This window comes from Aedes albopictus, chromosome 3, assembly GCF_035046485.1.
Source record: "Aedes albopictus strain Foshan chromosome 3, AalbF5, whole genome shotgun sequence".
Taxonomy (NCBI): Eukaryota; Metazoa; Arthropoda; class Insecta; order Diptera; family Culicidae; genus Aedes; species Aedes albopictus.
The window spans coordinates 437,792,592-437,818,870 of NC_085138.1; the positions used below are offsets into that span (position 1 = coordinate 437,792,592).

The 26,279-nt window shown below is 40.3% G+C and overlaps 1 protein-coding gene and 2 long non-coding RNA genes across 3 annotated transcripts; 2 read left to right on the top strand and 1 right to left on the bottom strand.

The window, feature by feature from the left end:
• Positions 1–250: 250 nt before the first annotated feature.
• On the top strand, positions 251–1,611 carry LOC109425892 (uncharacterized). The gene is made up of 2 exons (XM_019701271.3): positions 251–1,101; positions 1,159–1,611. Exons 1-2 carry the CDS (start codon positions 554–556, stop codon positions 1,598–1,600), a joined length of 990 nt encoding a protein of 329 aa, XP_019556816.2. The 5' UTR covers positions 251–553; the 3' UTR covers positions 1,601–1,611.
• Positions 1,612–12,991: 11,380 nt separating this feature from the next.
• Positions 12,992–13,930, bottom strand: LOC115268039 (uncharacterized). Its single transcript, XR_003898122.2, has 3 exons — positions 13,482–13,930; positions 13,083–13,420; positions 12,992–13,015 (listed from the first exon to the last, which is right to left on the bottom strand). It is a non-coding gene; the product is annotated as an uncharacterized LOC115268039 (long non-coding RNA).
• Positions 13,931–14,447: 517 nt separating this feature from the next.
• LOC134289880 (uncharacterized) lies at positions 14,448–17,294 on the top strand. The gene is made up of 2 exons (XR_009998729.1): positions 14,448–15,085; positions 15,161–17,294. It is a non-coding gene; the product is annotated as an uncharacterized LOC134289880 (long non-coding RNA).
• The last annotated feature ends 8,985 nt before the right edge of the window (positions 17,295–26,279 follow it).

Here is a 26,279-nt window from a genome sequence, read left to right on the forward strand (position 1 = left end):
AAATTCAAACTGAATAATCTATACACTATTCTATTTCTATTATACTCTAAGCATTCGCGCAGAAAAAAGTAAAAAACCAACAGTTTTTCTTCTAGAATTTGCTTGTCAGCATTTTTATTTACATCACAACGGTAATACGGTAATACCGTAATACGACTACATATTATTTATTAATAAAAAACATTGACCTATGTTTACAAATTTGATGAAGTGAGAAACACAAACCTTTCATATAAAGTTCTAATCAAAATTAACCACACAATGAACAACAAACTAAAAAATATGAAACAAAATATAAATTATCTAGTTTAAACATGAGGTCACGGTTAACAATTTGGTGACCACTGGCCTAGCAGAACCCAATGAATGAACAACATATGTAACCTGCCCTCAGTCAGGGTCTTTACAAGTGTAGACAAACACATCAGTAATTGGAACTGCGCAGCTCAGCAATGTTTTGTCTTTCGTAGAAAGATGCATCCAAAGTTTGTCGCTACACTTTAGTCACCCGGTGCACCCCAATGGCGACACTGTATTCTACCGTAGTAGTGTCATGATTCCATTGAATGCATTAATTTGTATCCTATTTCACTCAGTCAGTTTCGGTTCCGGTTGGGACCTCTCGCCCTTAGGCATCCACGAGTTTACCATCATACACGTGTCACTCTACAAATCGCGCGCCTTCCTAACAATCGATGGCCCCAACGCTAGTCTGGTTGAGGCATCGTGGCCTGAGAACAAAATCGGTACCCGACCTCGCGTTTTATGTGACCATGAACCCAATGTACTCCGCGAGTGTTGCGATCAGTTGATCCATGTGATCTCCACGGATATCGATTCCGGTGCACGGTTGTGGATTTTGGATCGCGGTGACGACGAAGGACTGTGCAGCCCAAAACTGGTGATTCGAAGTTTAATTTTAGTGGGCAGTAAGGAGATTCAATATGAGTTCAGCACATCGAGTAACACATTCCACTCGGTAGTGGTCGACCCAATTAAAGCATCTGACGGAGATACTCGGGCGTTTGTGACCATGCTTGATACCGATTATCTACTGCTGTTTTCGCTGTCAAAGCAGACCTTTGGGAAGCTGAAGTTTGAGTACATTGTTTGTGATTCTAGAAAAAATCCTTCTTTAATTTTAACATTTACCCCCAGGAGAAAAGACCTATCTCCAATCAGCCCAATTTCGCTGTCAGAGATTGCCATCAACCAGAACCATCTGTACATCTCGGACAGTCTAACTGGCCGTTTGTTTCAGCTGCCAGTGAAAACCATTCGCCAGCTTTCGTTCCCCGAGGAAGGAGTGCAAAAGATGATTTTGAAAACTAGTGTAACCTATCTCGGCCGATTGCTGGGTCGTGGTAAAGGACTGAAGTTGGACCTGTGGGACAATCTGTACTACATCATTCCCAGAGACGGAGCAATCGTTAAGTGGAAACCTTGTCATACGTTGAAGGCGGAAAACCATTTGGTGATTTATCAGCGAGAAATAAATGTAAGTCAGATTATTTTTGGCGTGGGCAGCAAGGCATGGGTCATCGCGAGTGAATTCGCTTCGGAGGAAACAAAGCGGCACTGTTTGAGAATCAATAAATGATTATTTGTTTTCGTTGTGCGTTAATTTCTTTTAAGTTTTCAGAATAGTTGTAGTAAATATTGCCACATTTAACGGGGTCCTACTTTGGACACCTACTGCTCGCAAAATGATGAAACGGGATATATTTTCACGTGGAAAAGTGACATTGACGAAAGAAATTATTTCAATTCGGTTGGATTCGAAAGGATTTCGATGATCGTTATAAAACCTAATAAAAGAACTAAAGGTTTTGTGAGGGATCTTTAAACTTGTGGGTGGCAACCGTCTTTATTGACAACACAATTAATTATGTACCTATTTTAATAAATGATTGGCTACTCAACTAGCACATCTCCTTTTCATTATGATAAAATATGATTTGAAACGGTCACCCTTAATCATATTTTTTCAAATGTTTCTATAATGTTTTTATAATTCTATAATTGTCAATCAATCTATAATTGTTATAGATATATAATAATAATACAATCTATAATTGTTTCTACAAATGTTTCAATTAACATGACTGAATCTATTTCTAGCATATTCAACCTCTTATTTTTCTAATTGCTGAACATCGTCACTGAAAAGCGTCACACTGATAGCGTTGGTGTTCCTAATCTATTACCCAGATATAATCGCACCCTTCGAACTGGAATTCCTACATCTCGATGGCAACATTACAAAACGTACTGTATGAAAGTAGCTATCCCCCCCCCCTAGCCGGGGGCCCGGGGCACTTGCACACATTGCGCCCCCCTTAAATCCGGGCCTGGGAACAGGTAAAATTTTCACTTTGCGAAAAATGTTCTACTAGCTGTAACTTTTCGAAAAGGGCATCAAATATTCTCAAATTTTTACTGTAAGGGTACGCCCAGAGTGGACGCGTCACGCGACTCGGCGCGGATTTCCCATCCGATTTGACAGCTGCTTATTATTGATTGTTATTCCTTTGCATGCAAATTTCCGTGCCGCGTCGCGTCGCGCATCCACTCTGGCCGGTATTATGCGTAGCGCGAAAATTTTTGAGCGCAAGTGCTCGTATACCTCCGCCAGTACGGTAAATCGTGTTGGTGTTTTCGGCGTTGGTGTTCTCAAGCGTCGATAGCCGCGTGGGTTGGGCACAAGCTCAGTGATCTCGACGTTCATGGATCGATTCCAGTCTGCATCATTTTGTGATTTTTCTGCTCTTTTCATAAGTTCATCTTATGTAATTAGGTCATAATAAGAATGTTCAATATTCATAAAGTATTCTTATGGCATCCATACTTTACAGTTATGGCTAAATTTCATAAGGTATTTTGATGAATTTCGGTAGTTTACTTCGCTGAGTGCAGAAAAACCATTCCAGCATAGGTATCTGCTGCTCATTTAATTGCTGGTGCCGCGCGCTGCCTAAAACTGTTTTCAGTGAGATTTTCGCATGGGTTTTCGTCATACCTATATTATAACAGCGATTGAAAATGCTCGTTCTGACGAAGTTTCCGCATCGCATCGGAAGCAGCATAACATTATGAGCTCCCTGGCATGTCTACTCGCTGCTGCTCAGAAACGTTTGCGCCCGGTTTTCACCATACCTACCAATTCAATCATTCTTCTAATGATGCTCCACACCGAGTTCCACGCATAAATCGAAAATATCAGGAGAAATCTCCCAAATAAACGACCGACATTCTTTTTCGGTTGCAACAGTTCCAATCCTTGGAAGTTTTCGTCGAAAATCAAAACATTGGGCTGTCATATGCGATGGGCCTTTTCATTTGACGTCTTAAATCAGCTGATTGTTCGGGCGTTTGACAGTTCTTCTATGAAGATGACACGTTCTTGTTAGCAGCTGATGTAATTGTTCAAGCTTTGTAAACAAATGCATGCACGGATCTGTCACATGAAAAGGCCTATATCGTGAAACCTTTGCTCATCACGCTAGTTTGAAAATACCCATTAAATGGGTTCCTCGTACCCATTTTTTGATTCAGTACTGAGTTGTCAAAAGATGGGTATTTTTATGAAAACAAATAATGGGTATTTTAGCCCCATTATGAAGTTTCGCCTCCGACTATAATAATGGATAAATAATACGCATGTCAGTTATGAAAATTTAAGTCCGCCATTGTTTAACTTTTCGTTTTTGGTTTCGTCGATTGAAAACAAATATATAAAAGTGAATAATATGCTGGATAATACGTACCAAAAAGGAGCAGGAAACATTTTAATAATTACTTTTCAAACCGTAAGTAGCATCCGCGATTTTTTTTTTGTGAAAAGTTTCCAACAAAATACGTTTTCAATTGCAGATGGCTAAGTTCCTCGCGAGAAGTTTGGATTTGCTGGAATCAATGAGTGGTTCTTGGAAGATACCTTTCGATCCGGAAAAAATAATATGATAATGCAATAGACGGAAATACATTATTATTTTACTGAAAATCATTGAATTCATCGTTATTTTTCTAATTTTATTACAATAAACCATTGAATAAATTGAGGAATAAACCTAACCTCAAACTGCAAAACCGTTCTTGAAATAATGGGGCATTTTTACCCATTTCTTGTACAAAAATCAAGAGTAAGAAATACCCATTATATGAAGTTCGGTGCGAATACCCAATAATGGGTAAACGGCATTTACCCATTAAATGGGTTAAGCCACTTTAGTTCGAAATGGGTACTAAAATACCCATTAATGGGTATTTTCAAACTAGCGTGCAGCTTTACCCATCGATACCGAACAGAACGATAAACCCGCATAGAAAAATACTATTAATGGCATCGTTCATATTATACGATTTCCATTGGTGCAATAATAACTATACAAGAAGTAATCGTTTTATGATAATATGATACGGGTTGAAAAATTTCAACAATTCAGAATTCAAGAGCAAATTTTCAATTCGTCCTAAGTAACAAAATAAACAAAAATGAGGTTTTTGCGTATTTCAATACCTTATACACTGCTTTATGCTGTGTAGCCAAATCACAATTCAACAATAGTTAAAAACTTTTGAAATAGAAAAAATCAAACTGACTTAAGTAACATAGTGAGCACTTTTCATATGTGTCGCTTTGTCGGTACAATGACTTATGTAACGCACGTAACACACAACTGACGTAAGTGCGCTGTCAAAACGACCTAAGTAACAAAATCATGTAAACACAATTCGAAAGTGTTTACGACGAAAGTAAAATACTCAGAATAATTTAGAATTATTGATCAATTTTTGATTATTCTCATAATCTCTAAATTCTAATCAAACAGTTGGAAGCACCAGCGTTGTCGTCAATGCCGGAACTGCCAAAAATAGGTAAGTGCTGACGATCATGACCACAATTTAAGACCGAATTTCAATGAACGTTTTCCTCGCTTACCGCAGATTCTACGTCCAACCGGTGATGTGGGTCAAGGCTTTGGACATGGTGCAAGATCGGTTGGTGGTGCAGGGAGGTGACCTGAGCGGTGGTGACCGTCAGTGGACCGACATAGCATTCCGTTTCCCTGTACTGGTCGCGGAGAGCAGTGCGAAGAGATGGAGGAAGCAGACGGTAGCTGGGAGAAAACGGTACGCATTATGGTGTGAAACGATCCCTTCGGTGGAACAAGTTCTGCAATCTGATCGAGACGGAGCTGGCCAAGGAAGTGCTAAAGTTCAGATCTCCACAAGCGATGAGATTTGGGCGCTGGTCAAGAGCCAGATGCTGACCCGAAAGGCATTCGCCGCCGAAGTGGCTTTTAGCTTCAGTGAGAACACTCGTATTATGGCCAACGGTGGAGCATCGGCCAACAAATCTATTCTGCGTGTCTGACGTATTCAACGCCCCGGTGTACACCTAGTAAACGAAGCAGCCCTGGTAAGAGCTGCCTATCGAGCCAAGCACGTCCTGGAGGTGGACTGTGCCAAGGGAGGCGGCAAGGAGACACTTGAATCGTACTTTGAGTACATCCGGAGCACCATCAGATGGCACATATACAGTTCATAAGGCTGCATCAGGAATAGGGTCAGAATTAGGAATGAAGTAATTTTGACCATTAGGGGGATTCACTTAACAGCGTAAACTGATTAAACTGATTAAACGTCGCGATCACCAAGGCAATCTTCGATTATTTCATTCGCAAAATCATGAAACATTTCAAATAAGCAGAAAATCATGGCTTACGCAGCAATTTAATCTGTTTGGTGAATACCCCTATTATATAAATTAGGCTGAAGGATATTGTGACATATATTATATAAACGATAAGAGTGCTGAACATGTACCCCGGTCAGAATCACGGTATTTGACGGCAATAAAGTGCAAGTGTTTCATTTTAATTTTTGAAATGTGATGTTCTTTAGTAAAACATATCACCTTTATAACACCTTAGTGCACATCCAAGAAGGGGTTTTAACATACTGTGGTCACAGAGAAACAGACGTAACGTTAGAAAGGTGATCGATGGGAAGCGATGAGATTGTGACGTCTGTTTCTCTGTGCTGTGGTGTTAGCATCCCAAGTATTATTGGGGTTCTGGAGGAGGTTGCGGGTGGTGATAGTTTCAAGGCTATGAGATTTTTTTGCGAATACCTTATCTTGACCCTGAAGGAATTGGATAAACATTTATCATAGGTATATAAAAATGAATTTCTGTCTGTCTGTCTGACCCGTATGGAACCGATCAGCGTGAAACTTTGTACACAGACAAACAGACGTCTCACTCTACTTACTTCCCATCGTTTCCCTTTTTAACGGATTATTCAAATATTCTGTAGTTCGCAAATCGCCCGCTCCTGTCGCTTTTGCTACTGTTTGACGTTTGCTCACTATCGCCATCTACTCAGTATGTTTGCGTTCCGCAGCATAATTAGCATTGGGCGATTATGATTGCGTGACGATGATTTTTATCGCATTTGTGCTTGAAGGTAGCATAAGAATTGCTATTAAGTTTATATGATTTCATACATTTGTCGTACCCACGCAACTGGACGTGGTCGCGCATCTACTTCATCCTGTTTTCTATCAGTTTCTAGTAAAACAGGAATAAGTATAAGTTTATGTATAGCTCACCGAACTTCAAGTTAATTGAACCTAAGGATTGATGTTAACCAGACCACCCTGTGTACTCAGGAATCTTGTTGAAGAACTTTCTCATCCTATCACAATATGTATACAAAGCAATGACTGTTTTTTCCTTATCGACTAAGGCTTAGTCGATTCGCCATACAATCACTTCCATAGGAATTTGCTTTCATAATTCAATATTTATCTCTCTTACGATGAAAAAAATATGAAGCCAAAACACGAAATTTTTAAGAGCACATATCTGGAGAGCCACGGCTTGCACTTAAAAGCGGATCGATTGTTCACCACTAGTGGGTAAGTAATCGATCAACTTCTCAGCTCTTACCGTCTTTTGGATTTTCAAATTAAATTTTGTGGTCTTTGGGTCGATTTCTTCACCTCGACTTAACCGGTAAGCCAGGCTTATCCATACAGTTAAACCTGGTTTAACGCTTAAATCTGGGTGAAGAAATCGCCACTTAATAATTCAATATTTGGCTTCGTTATATCTTTACTTTACAGAAAGGAAGAATTACAGCTATATGGCTATTTTTCTCCATTAGAACACGTTAATTCTAAAACAAACCATTAATAAGCATGATGGTTTAGCGAGAGTTCTACAATAGCGCCAGCAGTTGAACAAAATGTAGGGGAATTTATGTATTTTGGTCAGTTTTTTCTCTTCGTCATGGCGGGATTTCTAAAATTTAGTTTCTAACAGTTAAAAACTCATATTTTTTCAGTTTGAAATGATATTTTATTCAATTTTTCGCCGACCTCCTCCCCGTTATCATATTCGTAATTCTTCATCCACTGATTCGGGTTGCCAGGTTGGAATTCCCTCGCAGCACGGCCGACCACGAGTCCACATCCCGCGGTGACTGGCCGGTTCTTATACCGGGCCGTGAGGGGGCGCCTTGTGTTGATGCGAGTGTTGATGTGGATCACCTGCTGGCCATCGGTTTTTAGACTGACGACCACCTTCTTCAGGGTGTTGTTGCCACAGTTCGGGTAGAACCGTTTCGTACAAACGGAGGTAGGTTTCAAGTAGGCGTAATACCGGAGAATGCACGTGCGGGCGTGTTTGATAACACGGCCATCTAGGGCGGCTATGTGGAGCTCAATCCTGATGCACGTTCTGCATGGCGAAATCCGTCGTAATACAAACTGTGGGGGAGGGCGTTTTCTCCAGTAGATCTGTGATGTAATCGCATTTTATCTCCTAATTGTACGGCGTAGTAATCCGCCTTCATCGTCATGATCATTATCTTCCTCTCCCTTCTCTTGCTCTGCTCAGCATCCTCAGACATTTCTTTTTCGCATTCTATAACAGAATTCTCATCTTCTGCCTCCTGTTGTTTGATTTTAAATCCACCTTGACCAGTACATCCAAAACCGGTTCCCGCACCTGAAGATTGTTGATCGTTTTTTATCCACCGCCCTACACGGTATTGTTTTCTAAAGAACGTGGTTTGGTGTTGACAGTCTGAAGCATACTGATTTATTGTTCTTGTTAGGGTGGTCCATTACATTGAGTAGCAGGGTGGTTCAAATACAACATCCCCCCTTTTCTTAAAGCTAATATTAAAGGTATTACATTTTATAAGAAATATAAAAAGTTACATTTTGTAATCTGCAAACTTTGATGGTTTTCTGACCTCCCTCCTAGGTCGAGTTTCAGGAATCGCTGTTAGTTCTCGTTGTTCGTCGATACCCTGTTGTTTCTCGAAATCTGCCGTTTGTGACTGGCCCTCTGGAACGGATGCACCGCTAGGCCTGCCGCTAACGGTCTTGTAATCACGTCTCTCGAATACCATCTTCCTTCGATCCTCAACTGGGACTTCCTGGGACCGATGATCATCACTCTGGCGATCCGTTACACTTGGTTGCTTTACTGGATCCTCGTTAAGTGTAGTATTAGGCTTGTTGCTGCATCCCGGTTTAACGTGAACTGCACTTCTTCTGTAAACTCCGCCATCCTTCGTTTGTACTTCGCAAGATTGGTCTGGGAATTTTCTCACTAGCGTTGCTTGTTCCCACTGCTTAGTAGCGTCAGGTCTTCGCTGAATGATAACATTTTCACCGACCCGCAAATCTGGAAGCTCCTTAACCCTTTTGTCGTAGCTTGCCTTGACTACCTTTCTCTTGTGTGCAATCCGTTCCTCAACGCGTGAAGCTTGCTGCGGTTGTAGCTTGTTCGTGATCATTGGTACTGCCCCACGTGTGCTTCTCGAGAAAATTCGTTGATTAGGACTGGCCCCGATCGCATTCGGTGTGTTGCGATGCTGCTGCAGTGCTTGCCAAAAATCCGCCCCGCTTTTGCCACACTTCTTGAACAATTGCTTCATGGATTTGACCGCTGATTCAGCCTTGCCATTTCCTTGAGCGTGATATGGGGATGATGTCACATGCGCAAAACTCCAATCCTTCGCAAACCTGCTCCACTCTTCGTTGTCGAACTGCGGCCCATTGTCAGTAACTACCACTTGCGGCGTACCATGTCTTGCAAAATTGCGCTTGCAAGCCGCGACGATGGTTTTCGTTTTGGTGTCGTTGATGAAATCTACTTCGATGAAGTCCGAAAAGCTATCTGCCGTAACCATCATAACAACTTTCTCACCACCTTGTTTGATCTCGCCCAAGTCAATGTTCACTCGCTGAAATGGGTACTCCGGTATCTGGTGTGTCATCATTGGGGGCCGGCACTGGCTGGAACTGAATTCCATACAAATCTCGCAGTTGCGCACGTAATTGCAGATTTGATCCGCCATGCCTGGCCAGAACAAAGACTCTCGAGCAGCCCGCAACGTGTAGTCAATTCCCAGGTGCGCAACATGCAGCTTTTCAATGTACTTCTTCCGGAGGCTTTTTGGTACCAAAATGCGGTCTCCTTTGAAGATCACTCCTCGAAACGTTGTGAGGTCGTTCTGGAACGTTCTATAGGGTAGTAATTCGTCACGCAACTCTTCTTTTCTTTCTGGCCAGCCTTCGATTAAGACTCTCATCAGGTTGCACAGGGTTTGGTCCTTTCTGGTTTCGGTAGCTATTTCCTCGAATCTGTCGTCAGAAACGTTGATTAGTTCGACTACATTCACGCTGGCTATTTCGCTTAAAGCAGCATCCACTTTTTCCACGTGTATAACATCCGCATCGGAACCACTTGCTTCACGGCGTGCAAATGGTGAAGGTTTATCACAAAAAATTAGGCATCGCCAAATCCGCCGTTTTTCGAAAATATGGACTTCTAGCTTTCATTTAACGTGTTCCCCAAAAAAATCCACCGAGGGATCCCGAACAACTTTTTCAGAATACTGTTTTTTCCCCATACAAAATGCACGGTTCCAAATTAATCCCTATTTCTACTTAACAAACATACCCAATTTTTGTATGAAAAAGTTCCCCCGATGGAATATTTCGATGTTGGGCTTGAATGAAAGCTGGTAGCGTCAACTTTCACGTAGCGTAAAAATTAGCGATGCCCATTTTTTTGTAATAAATTTGTTCTACCAGACACACCGTGGCTTGCCTCTCTGTGGCGGTCCTGGACATCAGGTCAGCAATATACATCTCTTTTCCTTTCCTGTAGCGTACGTCGATGTCGTACCTCTGCAAAGTCATCCTCATTTTTTGCAGTCTCAAAGGTGCTTCGGTAATCGGCTTCCTGAAGATGTCCTCTAACGGTTTGTGGTCCGTCTCGATCAAAAGTTTTCGTCCTGCAACATACTGGTCATGCCGTTTGCACGCAAATACGATGGCCAGACATTCACGTTCGATTGACGCATAGTTCTTTTCCGTTTTAGTCAGTGTCCTTGACGCATATGCAATCGGCCTACCGCCTTGCAGCAGGACACATCCAACACCGAGTTGACTTGCATCACACTGAATCGTCAGGGGCTCGGATGGATCGTAATACCGAAGTATGGGCGTTTGCGTGACCAAACGCTTGATTTGCGCAAAGGCATCCGCTGCTTCTTTGTCCCATTCAAAATCGACGTCTTCTCGTGTCAATCTTCTCAACGGAGCACTCACATCTGCTAGCATGGGCATGAAGCGCCCCAGGTATGTTATCAATCCTAGGAATGTCATCAACTGCTTCTTGTCTGACGGTTCTGGAATATTCAAAACAGCGGAAATCTTGCTCGGATCCGGTTTCACTCCTTTGTCTGTCAAAATGTGACCAAAGAACGGCACCGACGATAGCGCCACTCTTGCCTTCGATCGGTTTAGCTTCAATCGTCGCTCCCGGAACCTCTGCATTGCTGCCTCCAAATTCCGGTTGTGGTCCAACATCGCCTCTTCTATGGTGTCACCGCATCCGAACACAATGACATCGTCAGCAATACAACGTACTCCACGGAGACCCGCGATGACCTGCTGCTGAGCTTTCTGATATACTTCGGGTGCCGACGATATTCCAAACGGCATCCGCTTCCAGCGATACACGCCCATCGGTGTCCAAAATGCCGTCAAATCCGCGCTTGGTTCGTCCAACTCCAGATGCCAGAACCCGTTTTTGGCGTCCAATACTGTGAAGATCTTAGCCTTCGCAAAATCCGGTAGCATCTCTTCTATAGTCGGTATTTGATGGTTGGCCCTTTTGACCGCTCGATTTAGCTCCGTTGGATCCAAACAAAGACGTAGTTTGCTTCCTTTTTTAACCAGCACCAAGTTGCACAGCCAGTCCATGTGTCTGTTAACCGGTTCTACTATTTCCTTCTTCTCTAGTTCCTCAATTTTGGCCTTGAGCTCTGGAAGGTATGCCAGAGGAATACGCCGGGGCTTTTGCTGTACCGCTGTAATAGAATTATCAATTTCGATTTTGAATTTTCCATCGAATTTACCATCACCCTCAAACACGTCTTTGTACTTACTCAAGATCTTATCGCATTCTTGCTGAAGCGTGCTGAGGCTGTACATGTCATGTACCTGGATGATGCCTAGATCCATTGCTGACTGTGACGACAACAGTGGTGGTCGATCTTTCTTCACCACAATGAACGTCAATTGCTTCGTGCCGTTCTTCAGCTTGATCAGCAAGTCAATCTGCCCCATTGGCGTAATGATTTTACCGGAATAGCATCTCAGTTTGATTTTCGTGTGGCTCAAACTGTGACCTGGCATCAGTCGTTCCAAGTCTCTCTGGCACACTACGTTAACCCTTGCACCGGTGTCAACTTGTATTTCGAATGGTGTGGTTTTCTTCTGCCCCACGACGACTTTCAGTTGGACCATTATCTTGCCAGCATCTTTGCAGTCATCGATTTTAGCGATGTCCACGAATTCGCATTCTTCGGTGTCGGAATTCTCGGATTCCCCCGAACTGTCCTCGACTCGGCGAACATATCGTTTGGCCTGCTTCTTTTTGTTCTTCCTCCAGCAAACAATCTTGAAATGATTCTTCCTCCCACATTCGAGGCACTTCTTTCCGAAGGCCGGACATTTCATCTTCTCCGGCACATGGTCTCCACCGCAATACCGACATTGCTTTTCCATCTTCTTCGTAGCAGTCACCTTGAACGTATTTCTCGATTCCTCCCTGTTCGGTGCCATTCTTTCGTATTTCTTGGCCAGCTCTTCGATCTCCTGATGATCCTTCACCCTCTTCACCATGTCCGCTACCGATATATTCCCGGCTTTCAAGAGCTCTTTCCGCATCTGATGGCTCTCGATGCCAGCGATCATCCGATCCTTCAAAACTTCTTCCTGCTGAGCGTCACTATAGCCACACTTCTTCACTTTTCTTTTCATCCTCTTCACAAAATCTTCAATTTTTTCGCCTTCTTGTTGACAAATCGTGTTGAACTCTGCTCGTTCCACTCGAACATCTCTCTGCGGCACCAGATGCTTTCGCACCTCTTCCAAGATTGCATCCGGTGATGCCTTTTGGGCCGTAGTCAGTGGAAGCTCGTCAATCATCATCACCGCATCCGCTCCAATGACGGCCATCAGCGTTGCCACTTGTTGTGCTGCCGGTTTCGTGGCCAGCTCCGTGGCCAAGGCATAGTACTTCCATTGGAGTTTGAAGATGCCAATGGCTTCTTCGTTGTCACCGTCCAATCTCAGAGGTGCCGGAATCGGAATATTTGACATTTCGAGGTTATGTCAACACCGCGAAAACAAAAAATGTCTTTTGGCCGGAACTTCGAACCGACCAACGTTACCCGTTCGCGACGACCTATCGAACTAGCTAAATCGTACTAAATTACGGGGCATTTACGCAGAAAGACCGAATTTCACGCGATTTTCCGACAAAAAATCTCACTTCTGACACCATGTTTTCTAAAGAACGTGGTTTGGTGTTGACAGTCTGAAGCATACTGATTTATTGTTCTTGTTAGGGTGGTCCATTACATTGAGTAGCAGGGTGGTTCAAATACAACAGGTATAACAATGCTCGACGACGTCCTAGAATCAAGATCAAAACAAACCGTAAGATCCCCTGAATCACTATCAAAATCAACCCAAATCTTACCTGCAGCTGAGCATTCTTAATAAACGCCGATGCATCGATCATTTAGGTACAATTTCGCAACGAAGGCTTCCGTCTGTTCGTGTCCGTCGTTCTTTGGTGCTTGTTGTCGAAACCGCTGCTGTTTGTGAGGGTCGCCAAAAATACGTGGGGTTTCTAAGAAAATCGGTTCCCGTATGAAAAAAGATAGCGCTGCTCCTGCTGCTGGGCACGGGTATGGAGCAATCGAATCAAACTTGGGCTTTGCTCGGGCCCCCATCGATATGGGCAATCTCCGCTCCTAATCCAGGTCCTGGCTGCTACTAAATTTGCCTGTGGCGCTATACTTGCATGGGAAACAGCTGTTAAAAAAGAAAATAATCATTATTTATTGTAATCGTCCTTTAAAACCTGAGAAAATACCTGTTTTTGCAAGACGAATTCGTTTGACTTAAGTGCCAACATCAATCACCACAACGACGTAAGTAACATGACTTAACCAACATGACAGCTGGCAACATGACGTAAACACACCGACGAAAGCAACATAAATTCGCGTAACGCGACGTAACGCACCCGACGAAAGTAACCGAGATGTTTCAGAAGGACTTAACCAAATGTCCTATTTATGTTTTCCGACACTAAACGACGTAGAATTGTTTTAATGCAAAAAACTAATGTTTCTTTGAACTTTATCCATATTTCGCATTGAGAAGCAATAAATGCTTTTATCTAATGTCGTTTGCGAGTATTTATTATATTGATTTCGTCTTGGTTGTTAAATAGGAATTGAAAATAAAAACCAAAACTTTGATATCGATTTTCTCGATAAAATCAAAATGTTACTTAGGACGAATTGAAAATTTGCTCTTGAATTGTTCGAGTATCATTGAACATATAATAATGATACGTTTAATAATATTTGAATAATATTTAATAATAGGATTTACCAAAATTTCAGCGACAAAAATAATGTTTTTAACTTTTTTTTCACTATATTTAGTATTTAACGGTTGAAATAAGTGGCCATCACGTTAGTCTGCATTGTTGTCTGATTTTCAATGCCGTTGTTTGGCATTTTTGGTACAAAAAATGGATTTACCACTTTGCATCTACCACCACCGACCACGAGCGGAACCTCAAAACAAAAGCCCCTGCGGTTGCATGATCCAGTTACTTTCGAATTAAATGCCACTTGCAAAGTATTTTGAAGTTTTGGGCGAGACATTGGGGAACGAAATCCGGCATTTATAAGCACAAAAAACTCAACTGTAGTGTAGACCTTCTCCCGGCTCTTGTTACGACGGTTGGTGACTGCTGCACTGCTGCCTTAACGTTTCCAGCGAGCAGTTGCATCCAGCTAATCACTGCAGGTCACTTGAAAACTTCCCGTATAAAAACGAACCATTGAGTCTATTGGAAAAACTGTAGAAAACCATTAGATTCTTATGTTAACAATGAATTCTATTGTGTATGCACTGTGGAATACTTGTTTAAATTTGATTCGTTACAATAGATTAACATTAGATTCCATTGTTACAGTATTTTCTATTGGCAAACAATAGATTAACATCAGATTCTATTGTTTTATATCATTTCACCATTGTTTTTAGCGGTTTTAGCAATTTTGGATTTTCTCCTTTACTGTGCCGTCCACAAATTACGCAACGCTTTTAGGGTAGAGGGAAGTACGGCCATAGACTAACTACGGTATGGCCAAGCGTTACGGCTCATATTAAAAAAAAAAATAGAATTTTCATACGAAAATCGTTACAAAGGGGAGATGGGGGGTCTTAAACTGTAGATTTTAGCGTTACGTAATAAATGGATACTGCCTAAAAGGACAGCTGAAAAAAATCAGTTTTGGGATATTTTTATTTTAACTGGAAATGAGTAAATTGTACACATTTTTGTGCAATATTTTTTTGGTGTGTACATATAATCAACACAAAAACAAAGTGCCGAACGGTGATGTTTTTTTTGCAGCTCGATTTTTGCAATTAGTTACCAAAATCCGACCAAAATCAGTAAGTAAAGCGAAATTTATTTTTAAATAAACTACAACATAAAATTATATCACGGACATCATTGTATCTCCTCAGTTCTGGGAGACATCCGGCCGTCATGTCGAGGCTTTCCAACACCCCACTCCCGCCATCGTTACAACCAGCAGCAGCAGCAGGGCGTTTTCGTGTTCAACAAGCAAAACCGGTGCCGCTTCAGCCAGAAAGGTGAGGTTGAGCTCGCTTAGCGGATTTTGCGGATTTTCACCTTGACACGGAGGCATCGAGGCGCATATGGTTCTGGAGGAAGAGAAGCAGGTCTTGTGGAAGGACGTCGCGTCGCTTCGGACGCACAGATATTAACGGAGGAGTGTACCGAAATATGCCTCGAAATCGAGAAAGGCATTAGGTTAACTTGATAGGGACGGGGTTACGACGATTATTGGAATCCTATAGTAGAAATCCTAGGATTAAAGTTGAGGAGTTTCTAGCTGCCTCTATTCAGCATCTTAAGGATGAATTTCGACGAGGGAAGGCTGGCTTGACTGTAAGTATGTATAGTTAATTGTTAATAGGACCCTCTCCAAAAACTACGTCGACTCTTGAGAGGGATCTGAGATGGCCACTGAGAGTAATTAGGACAGCGTCATAGCCAAATTATTTACGTCGGCGGGAAATAATTCATTTTATTCGGAATATTTTCGGAAACATATTTTTCTTGAGTATTGCGCTTGAGGAACTTTCTTTAGATTAGATTGTTTTAGACACTATTCGTCATCGCCATACAACATTTTTACAATTTACTTTTATCAACTTTTCGCACATAGAAGGTCGATGCGGTGAGTAGGATATCAGCCGAAGCATTACATTCATTGTATCAAACGTTTCAATTAAGCTCTTTAAATTTAAATTACAATTTCATCGGACTCGTTTGGTGAAACCAAGTATGATACTTGTTACTGAATTAGAAACGGGATTAGAACCATCTTTTGCATTTGGTCGCTTTGCAACGTCTTCTAATATAGGATCGCTCTTTAAGCGTGGAACACATACGTGCGCTTGAGTCAAATTTTATAGTTATCCCATGGATTAACTATCAAATTCGATGCAATTGCATGCTGTATTCCGCAAACTGTTCATCAACTATAAATGCTGCAATAATGGTTAAGCACGCTGTAATGTTACTTTTGTACCTCATCACCCACTGAATGCAACTACATTAGTGGTCTAATAACACTTAGCGCGCTTCGGCACGGTTCCATCATGCCGCTTATAGTGTTGCCACATATAATGCTTAGTTTGCTAAACCCAGTTATCTGGCTGGTGGGACATGGGAGCCCAAGCTTCAACCAATAATGCAGTTAGACGTTTATTGAACAATAAAATGAGCAATTCGAATATTTGAAGAACTATTCAAATTACATTGAAGCTTGTGTATAAAGTCAACATTGAACGAACTTAATCTATGCAATATCTTGCATTTTAACGCTTCGAACGATCTTCAAGTATAGGTTCAAGTTGTAGTATATCGAGTATTTTAAGTGCTACAACAATGGTTAAGCACGCTGTAATGTTACTTTTGTACCTCATCACCCACTTCATGCAACTACATTAGTGGTCTAATAACACTTAGCGCGCTTCGGCACGGCTCCATCATGCCGCTTATAGTGTTGCCACATATAATGCTTAGTCTGCTTAACCCAGTTATCTGGCTGTGGGGTATGGGAGCTCAAGCTTCAACCATCAATGCAGTTAAACATTACTCGATTTACAACATGAGTGATCCAAATATTTGATAATTAATCGATCGATCTGTGTTTTTGAAATGTAGCTTAAAATATACAAGCTTCTAGTCCAAATGCATAATGGTAGTTCAGTTCCGTTTCAATCAGGATTTGTTCAAGCAGTTTATATTTTTTTCTAAAGTAAAACTTAGAAGTTAAAGTTAGAATTTTCAGTTTCACAATAGAAAACAATTTCCAAACCATTGGATTCGACGTAAAAATAGTTGAACACAGTATGTGCTGTATCTCAATAGAAAACATTTCCAAAACAATAAAATCTAACGTGGAGCCAATAATAAAGTCACAGCTCAAACCAATATGCTTACCGTACATTTCACTGTTGAGAACAATTTAAAAACATAAGAATCTTCTGTATTACAGTAGAAAACAATTCTCAAACCATTGAATCAAATGTGGAACCAGCAATAAAATCACTACTCAAAACAATACGTTTACCGTGCATTTCACTGTTTGAAACAATTCGAAAACATAAGAATCTTCTGTATCACAATAGAAAACAATACTCAAACCATTGGATTCAATGTAAAAACAGTACAAACAGTATGTTTTGCTTCACATTAGAAAACAGTTCCAAAACAATTGAATCAAATGTGGAACCAGTAAAAAAATCACTGGTCAAAACAATACGTTTACCGTACATTACACTGTTTGCAACAATTCGAAAACATAAGAATCTTCTGTATCACAATAGAACACCATTCCTAAACCATTGAATTCAATGTAAAATCCAGAGAAAATAGGTAGAGAAGCGAAGAGTGTGAAGCCAAAAATACCTTATCGAACCGTCAAACTGGTATCCTATCGGACAAAATCAACAAACCTTAACGATTGCCACATAATTCAAGATAAGTATTGCGATCATTTGAAACATTTTTTTAACAATATTTTCAAATATCAATGATTTTATTGTAAATAACAATGATTCCTTAAATTGATGAACATTGATCCTTTTTGGAATACAATTTAGATGATTTCTTGTTAATAAATCAACTGCATAAATAATTTTCTATTGCAGTACACGAGAAAGACGCTACTCTCGATAGGTGGATTAATCTGTTTTTCGGCAGTTGCCAGCATCCTAGTAATGAAATCAAAACAGAAAAAGTGTTGCCATTCAGACGGCTGTTCACTCTTCGCTTCTCTACCTATTTTCTCTGGTAAAATCATAGTTCAAACCACAATGTTCTTGGCATATTTAACTGTTCAAAACAATACAAATACATAAAAATCTACCGTATATTCCATTCCATGTATCGGCATTAACAACATTTCATTAACATTAGAATTTTCTGTTTTGCGAAAAAAGTTGTATGGAAAAAAGTCTTTTTTTGTATTGTTACGATACTTAACAACCTATACAATTCAATGTGAAATGCTCATTCACATTTGATTCTATTGTTGGAAACATTTGATTCAATTGTTTTTCTATTGTTATTTTAACATTGAATTCTATTGTGAGAGTATTGTGCGTTTAGCACTAAATTGATTTCCGAAAAAACTTCATTGACTTCCGCTGCCTTTCCTATGCGTTAAACATATCGTCGGAAGTAGTGCGCTGTATAGAAAATCAGATTTACTGTACAGCGCACTACTTCCGACGTTATGTTAAACGCATAGGAAAGGCAGCGGAAGTCAATGAAGTTTTTTCGGAAATCAATTTAGTGCTAAACGCACAATATTGTTTTCAATGGTTCTGTAACATTAGAATCCTATGTTTTTCTATTGTATTTTTTATCCGGGTATGCCTAGCGCGCTAAGTGTTATTAGACAACTAATGTAGTTGCATGAAGTGGGTGACGAGGTACATAAGTATCATTACAGCGTGCTTAACCGTTATTGCAATATTGAGGCTCCAGTTTGACTGAACTACGAAATATGTACATAACAACTCATGAGAAAACTGTCAAGTTCGATTCAACTATAAGTTAGGTTAAAAAGCGAAGACGAACTTATATCAGCAGTCTTTTCAGTGTCCAGTCCTTATGTTAAAAATGTCAAAGATAAATCGCATTTAATTCGGTTGTTGTACAAGGCAATTTCACATGAGAGAAGAAGAGAAAGAATACTGTTGAACTCATCCACTGATTTACGGTAATCTGGACTGCGTCTTTCCGGGTTGACCTACATTCGTATTCCTCTCATCGCACTCTACATACCTAGCCCACCATATCTCTTGGATATGCAGTCCTTAGAACACCTGGTTTACCACTTTATTTAAACATTTTATTGACTTTAAATAGATGTTTCAACTTATTCACTTTTTTCTCTTTCATTTCCTTTGCAACAAAAATGTCACGAACATCAACAAAACAATGCACGGAAAAAATCATAAACTGAATTAATAATTAAAAATGCACGGAAAAAGATTGTTTCGGAATAGTGAATGGTTCAAACGTAAGAAAAACAGTATAATATATTGTTACATAAAGATCGGATGTAAATGTATAGTAGCTACCAATGTGCAAAGCTTTTAGCGAACCATTCCATTACAATACACTATATTGTAGCTGGTACACTGTATGGTACAGGAATGGTTTTCACCAAATACCCTATGGTTAGTTTTTATCCGGGTAGTTCCATCATGCCTCTCAAAGTGTTGCCACAAATAATGCTTAGTTTGCAAAACCCAGTTATCTGGCTGGTGGGACATGGGAGCCTAAGCTTCAACTGTTAATGCAATCAGAGGCTACTCAGACTTAGACGAGTTTAGGTTAGTTTGGCTAGAACTGCCATTATCGAAGGAACATGACGAAATAATATAACATTATATGGTTTATCTAATGTAAAACAATACAACATAACAAAAGAGAACCATTCCCAAAACCATAATTAAATTTATAACCTGTAGTGAAATTACAATTAAAAACAATATATTTACGGTACATTTTATTGTTTGAAACCATACGTGTACCATACTATGTACGGTATATTAAAGCCCACGTATCAGTATTTCAAACAATTCATTTACAATAAAATGTATGGTTTTGTAAAAAAATATATATGGAGAAAAATATTTTTTTATATTGTTACGATACTTAACAACCCGTATAGTATATTGTAAAAATCTTATTTACAATTCACCATACAGTTGTCTACATTACATCTTATTGTTTTTGTATTTTTTATTTTTACAGTGGTGTTTATTGTAACAATATGGTTCTAAATAGTACTGTTACAATACCACATTTGGTTTTTCTACTGTATTTTTTATTCGGGCAATTCAGCATCTGATCTATATTTACACTCCTACTAAAGACACTGTATGCTAAAGACACGAAATCTGATGATTGTTGCTATTGATGATGATTGTCGCGTGATGACGATGATGCTGTCGAGCAATGCTTTTAAAGCGCGTTTGACAGGTCTCCTGCTCGATTGGAATGACATTGACAGCAAATTTGGAATTCCAATTGGAACATTTCAGTAACAAATTTTGAAAACGACGTATAATCAATGGTGTAGCATTGATTATACGTCGTTTTCAAAATTTGTTACTGATTTCGTGTCTTTGCATATAGTGTCTTTAACTCCTACATTATCGACATCGAATTCATGTGTACTTATTCTAGGCCTATGGACTTATCCACCGATGAACCGAATTCATCGCGGTCCGAGAATTTTGACACTAGAGCGGGGTCTGTTCCAATCAGAATCGTCCAATTCTGATTGGAACGGCCCCGCTCTAGTGTCAAAATTCTCGAACCACGATGAATTCGGTTCATCGGTGGATAAGTCCATTCTACTTCATTTCCCTCTCACTCACTAGCTCAAGTTCATTTGTGCGGTACTCAAAAAATGTGCGGTGCGGTGTTCATTTGCCAAGGGGCAAGTCAAATTTTATGCTGCAGCCTACTGCCGGGCGCTTACGCGTATGGCTAACGGTAGAGGCTAATTTGCAGCGGCCACGCTAGCTAGATTGGCTAAGGCTAGGGGCAAGATCTCACCATGCGCATGGGAAAAAGAGAGCATGCATGCTACTTACGGTTTGGACGCTGTCTATCTACGTGGGGGCATTTGCGGCTACGGTGCAATTCTGCGCGCGTGCAAAACGCGCTCTCCCGTTGACTCCTGGTGGGAATCTCCTACTCGACTTCGCTGGTGTGGCCGTTCTCAAACGGCGCCTCCCACGGGGATCTGTGGTCTTCTCGACGGGGTACGGCCGTCGCACCGACGATCGTCACCGCCGGTGGTGTAGTGGACTCGGTCGTGCTTGCCACGCTGGTCGTCGCCGGATCGAATCCGATAGAAAAACTTTTTGATCGCTGGTTTCCACTCGGGACACTTTCGGAATTGACGCTGGCCGGCTCAAAGCCGGACCCGTTGCTACTGCCCTGCCTAGGGCGCGGGAAAAACGTACGCTGCCCTCTCCGGCCACGTGTACCGCCGGGTACACGTCTTCGTAGCAGGAAGGCGGGACGAAAACGGTCGTTCTTAAAACGGGGGGTGGTGGTGTGCCGGGCTTCCGCAACTTGCCACAAATCTAACAAAAAGACACCAATGCCGGGTATTGAACACCGCACGTGATACTACTATGCACATATGCCTTACCGCTTTATCCGCAAGTCTACACTCGCACCAGAAAACCGCCAAAATAGCACTATGCACTATCTGCCTAGCTAAAACTAACTATGTAGAGGGAAATTAAATGGGATAATCTAAATTAGCAAATCTTGAAGCACTTTCACACTTTACTAAGTTCACATTCTTGAACACACCACGGCGCGAATTACTGCTCGGACCGTTCTCGACTCTTCCGCGGACCTGAACGAAGTGATCGAGTAAAGTCTCAAGGTCCTCAGATAAAGCGCGAGTTCTAAAAATATTCGTCCCCGGATATTACGTGAAATTAACGAAGTTAATTTCGCGAAGAACTAAAATTCGCCTTCACGCACACCAAAATCCTGAATTGTCGGGGGAAAGCATCCCCTTTCCCCAAAGTTGATCCGAGCTTCCAATTCATTGCCCACCCGAAGATATTCAAAGGCAGGTCGGGTCAACGATACTTGAAAAGAACTTGGACAGGTCGATGCCCGTAGATCATCACATGGTCGCTTGGCTAAAGGTTTCTAATTTGGCGCCAGAGATCTCTCAGGAACTCATTTAGTTTGTGGTCTGCGGTGTGTGGCAAGGGAGCTCAGTGAGTTCTACGCTACTCAGTTACTCAAATTCAAACACTGATTTTAAGGGGTAATTCAATCACCGACGAACCGACGTGACACTGGTGTTTCAAAACTGTCCCCCCTAAATTTAACGGTCGGCCAGCGAAGCACGCGAACGCTTCTGTCAAAACAACACAGACGCGAACCAGTTCCTATATGAACACACGGGGGTTTGTGGTGAAGCTATCAAATCATCGCGAATCGTTATAGAGGTGGCGACAGTGTTCGGCTATTTTTCATCATGGCGTCGGGGACAACAAATTTGAATTTATTTGTTCTAGCTGTCACGTCGGTTCGTCGGAGATTCAATAGCAATTCATTTATCTCTGGTGGTCTGTACAACTTTTATTTCAATTAATTCATGGTACTGTTACAAAGTTACAAGTACTAATATTACAAGTGCTAATAATTTGTGTTGCATAAAGGCTCAATTTTCCACTAATATTATTGAGCTTTGCAAGGATTTCGCGACGATCGTGCAAATGTTCAATCTTTGACAGCACAATGTTCACACATCCAACAACAAAGGAAACAGTGCATAAACAAACCGATTAGTCGAAACACCACCCCAAAATAACGCTCCGTTACTGGAAAACTGTAGCGGCGACATCAACCAATGTATGCTGAAACCGGTGTGCATATTTTGTGGTGGGACAATTATGTTTGCCTGTGCGTCGCATTTGGCGCAAGATCGTCAATATTAGTCAATTAGCACTTGTAATATTAGTGACCATGAAAATACAAGTTGTTTTGGTTCATTTACCTGTCAAAATTCATCCGACAGTTCACTATTAATTTGAAATGGCAGTTGATGTTTGTTTATATTCTGCATTTTCCGCGTAACATCCGGAAATAGCTTCATTTATTCCGAAGTTTTGCATTCTTTATACGATAGATGAAGAAAAGCATATGCTGTTTGGATAATTTTCGGCCGCTCTGACGAAATATTTTTTTAGAAAGTATGGCACTGCAAGTACCTAGATTTTTAGTAAAATGTCCCAAAGATTTAATAGTAATGGTTGAAAAACAATGCATAAAGATTTAGCAACATGTATTATGCTCCTGATTATGCTTCTTGTTAAAATCCCAAGTGATCTGCAAAAATTGAGCTTTTACCTACTTTTATATGTCGCAACTCGATTCGAGTTAGTGTATGTATATTGTAGCTCTTGATTAGCTTAATGATGCGCAATACAAGCAATTGATTCAAATTTATTTCGCATCTGCAACTTTACCTGTGCTTATGCAGTGACCATAATAACCATAACTTTACCAAGAACCTCCAATCAAAGATGGGTATTGTAGAAACTTTGGAGAACTTGAGAGACTCAGCAGAAATTATATTTTGGATACAAAGTGTACATCAACGCAATTTTCTCTTCAATGAGTTTCGAATACATACTGCCAAATTTAATCGTCGAAAACTGGAATTAAGGTTGACATGTTAGATAAATAATATCTTTTGAGTTCATCAAAACGGTAAATCGATATATTCAAAACTAAATATGACTTCTGCAATACTTTAAATCTAACTTGTAAATTATTTTACAAGACCTTTGAGACTTGTAATCAAAAGTACAAGTCATAGCTAATATTTTATACTTGTAGTTTGTTTATGCTTGTTTATACTTGTAAATTCTACTAATAATATTAGTCCATCCGACTTGTAGTATTGGACTTGTAACTTGTACTTGTAGTATTTTTATGCAACAGAAAATTATAAGTTACAAGCTACAAGACTAATATTATTAGTAAAATTTTCATTATGCTACAGGCCCCAGAACGATTAAACGTACGAGCGGAGGTCTATTAGCGATTTTGTATCATTTTCGCTCTCTATTTTCTTGCAACGAATAATACCTAAGTTCATCAACTAGTTGTGTATCACAGTGGTCCAAATTTGGAAAACATCAAGCTATTCAACACGAAGTAAGAGAGATTCCAGAAAAAAGTACAATTATTATCCGATAGCCAACTTTGAGTTGTTATACCTATCTCCGGATTCAATAACTTATATAATTTATGATTATAATTTATGACTAATATAATGAACTTTGAAAAACGTTTGACTTAGTTTGAAATTATTATTTTCATTTATTGCGATTTCATTTATTCTACACTGAACGGTGGCTTGCGGTGAAAATTACTATTCTGAGGGTCAATTTAAATGCACAACGCCACTAAATTTGTGCAGACTGTGTTTCGTTTTAATTCAACAGAATTATGTTTTCAATTTTACCATGGGCTCGATTTTCAATTAAAAAAAGTTTCTGTTGGCAGCCGGATTCGAACCAAGAACCTTGACATCACCAGGCTCGCACGCTACCACTCAGCTATCGAACCGGTTGATGTGAGAAGAAACAAAACGCACACAAAAAGCGTTGGTGGGTCGATGATCATGTTTTGCCATGGTAAATTTAAAAACATTTTTATGCTTGTCATTACTGCAAGGCTCCTTTCAGTGTATGGTTTGTTAGTGAATTTATCTATTTTTCATACATATCTCATCACTTTTTCACTTTAATGCCAGCCATTTGATAACTTTCCTTCAAAATTCAAGTCAACTAGAGCGAATTTAAATGAACTATATTTACCATCTCGAATTTTGAAACGATGATGAAGGGTCCAAGGTTTAGTCAAAAGTTTTTAATAGCTCATTATATTAGTCATAAATGTTCAAAATTTCATCGCATTCAGTTTGTTGAAGCCAGCTCAAAATGAACTATATGAATCAGAAGACGTTTAAAATCAGCTGATTTTGGTGGCCTTTAACAGTTCTCCTATGAAAATGACAGTTTAGCGTTTGCACCTTTGTTCGACAATTGTAAACAGTAGCATACACAGACCTGTCAACTGAAAAGGCCTATTATATCATAGAGCTTGCTGACGTTTATTCACCTCTCTCTTTCAAGCATGCAGGCGGGATAGGATTTGTTTTCATCGGGAAACCCGGATAAAAACTAACCATAGAATGTATAGTGAAAACCATTCCTGCACCATACAGTGTACCAGCTACAATAAAGTGTATTGTAATGATATGGCTCGCTATACTATACATTTACATTGGATTTTTATGTAACAATATATTATATTGTTTTTCTTACGTTTGAACCATTCGCTTTTCCGAAACATTATTTTTCCGTGAATTTGTAATTATTTCTGGTGTTCGATTTGAATAGGTCGTATGTTTGCTGTGATTCCTATTGTGCGTTAAGCACTAAATTGATTTCCGAAAAAACTTCATTGACTTCCGCTGCCTTTCCTATGCGTTAAACATAACTTCGGAAGTAGTGCGCTGTATAGAAAACCGGATTTACTGTACAGCGCACTACTTCCGACGTTATGTTTAACGCATAGGAAAGGCAGCGGAAGTCAATGAAGTTTTTTCGGAAATCAATTTAGTGCTAAACGCACAATATATGCAGATTCGACCTATAGGAAGCAATCAGTGAAGTACTAGATTGAAAGTAGTGAGCTGGATTTTTGTATGGTGAGATGCTCAGTTCTCCATTTCTGCAATAAAATGGTGCAAACAGCGTGGGTTATATGATTTCTTGCCTAATTTGATGCTGTTTGAGCAAAAGTTTGGGTAACCGTGTTGTTGTATTATTTATTTCTTGCAACTTCAACAACACAGTTCCCCAAACTTTTGCTCAAACAGCATCAAATTAGGCAAGAAACCATATAACCCACGCTGTTTGCACCATTTCATTGCAGAAATGGAGAACTGGTCATCTCACCATACAAAAATTCAGCTCACTACTTTCAATCTAGTACTTCACTGATTGCGTCCTATTCAAATCAAACACCAGATTTATTCAGTTTAAGATTTTTTCCGTGCTTTGTTTTGTTGATGTTTGTGACTTTTTTGATGCAAAGGAAAGCAAAGAGAAAAAAAGTGAATAAGTTGAATCATCAATTTGAAGTCAATAACATGTTTAAATCAGTGGTAAACCAGATGTCCTAAGAACTGCAGGTCCAAGCAGGGGTCCAAGAGATATGGCAGGCTAGGTGTGTAGAGTGCGACGAGAGAAATACGAATGTAGGCCAACCCGGAAAGATGCAGGTCAGATTACCGTAAATCAGTGGATGAATTCAACACTATTCTTGCTGTATTTGCATTTAGGGGAGTTTTCTCCTCTTCTCTCATGTGAACTTGCCTTCGACCACAATCGAATCAAATGCGATTGACAAACTTTATCTTTGACGTAGAGCCATCTTTAACATATGGACTGGACTGAACACTGAAATGAC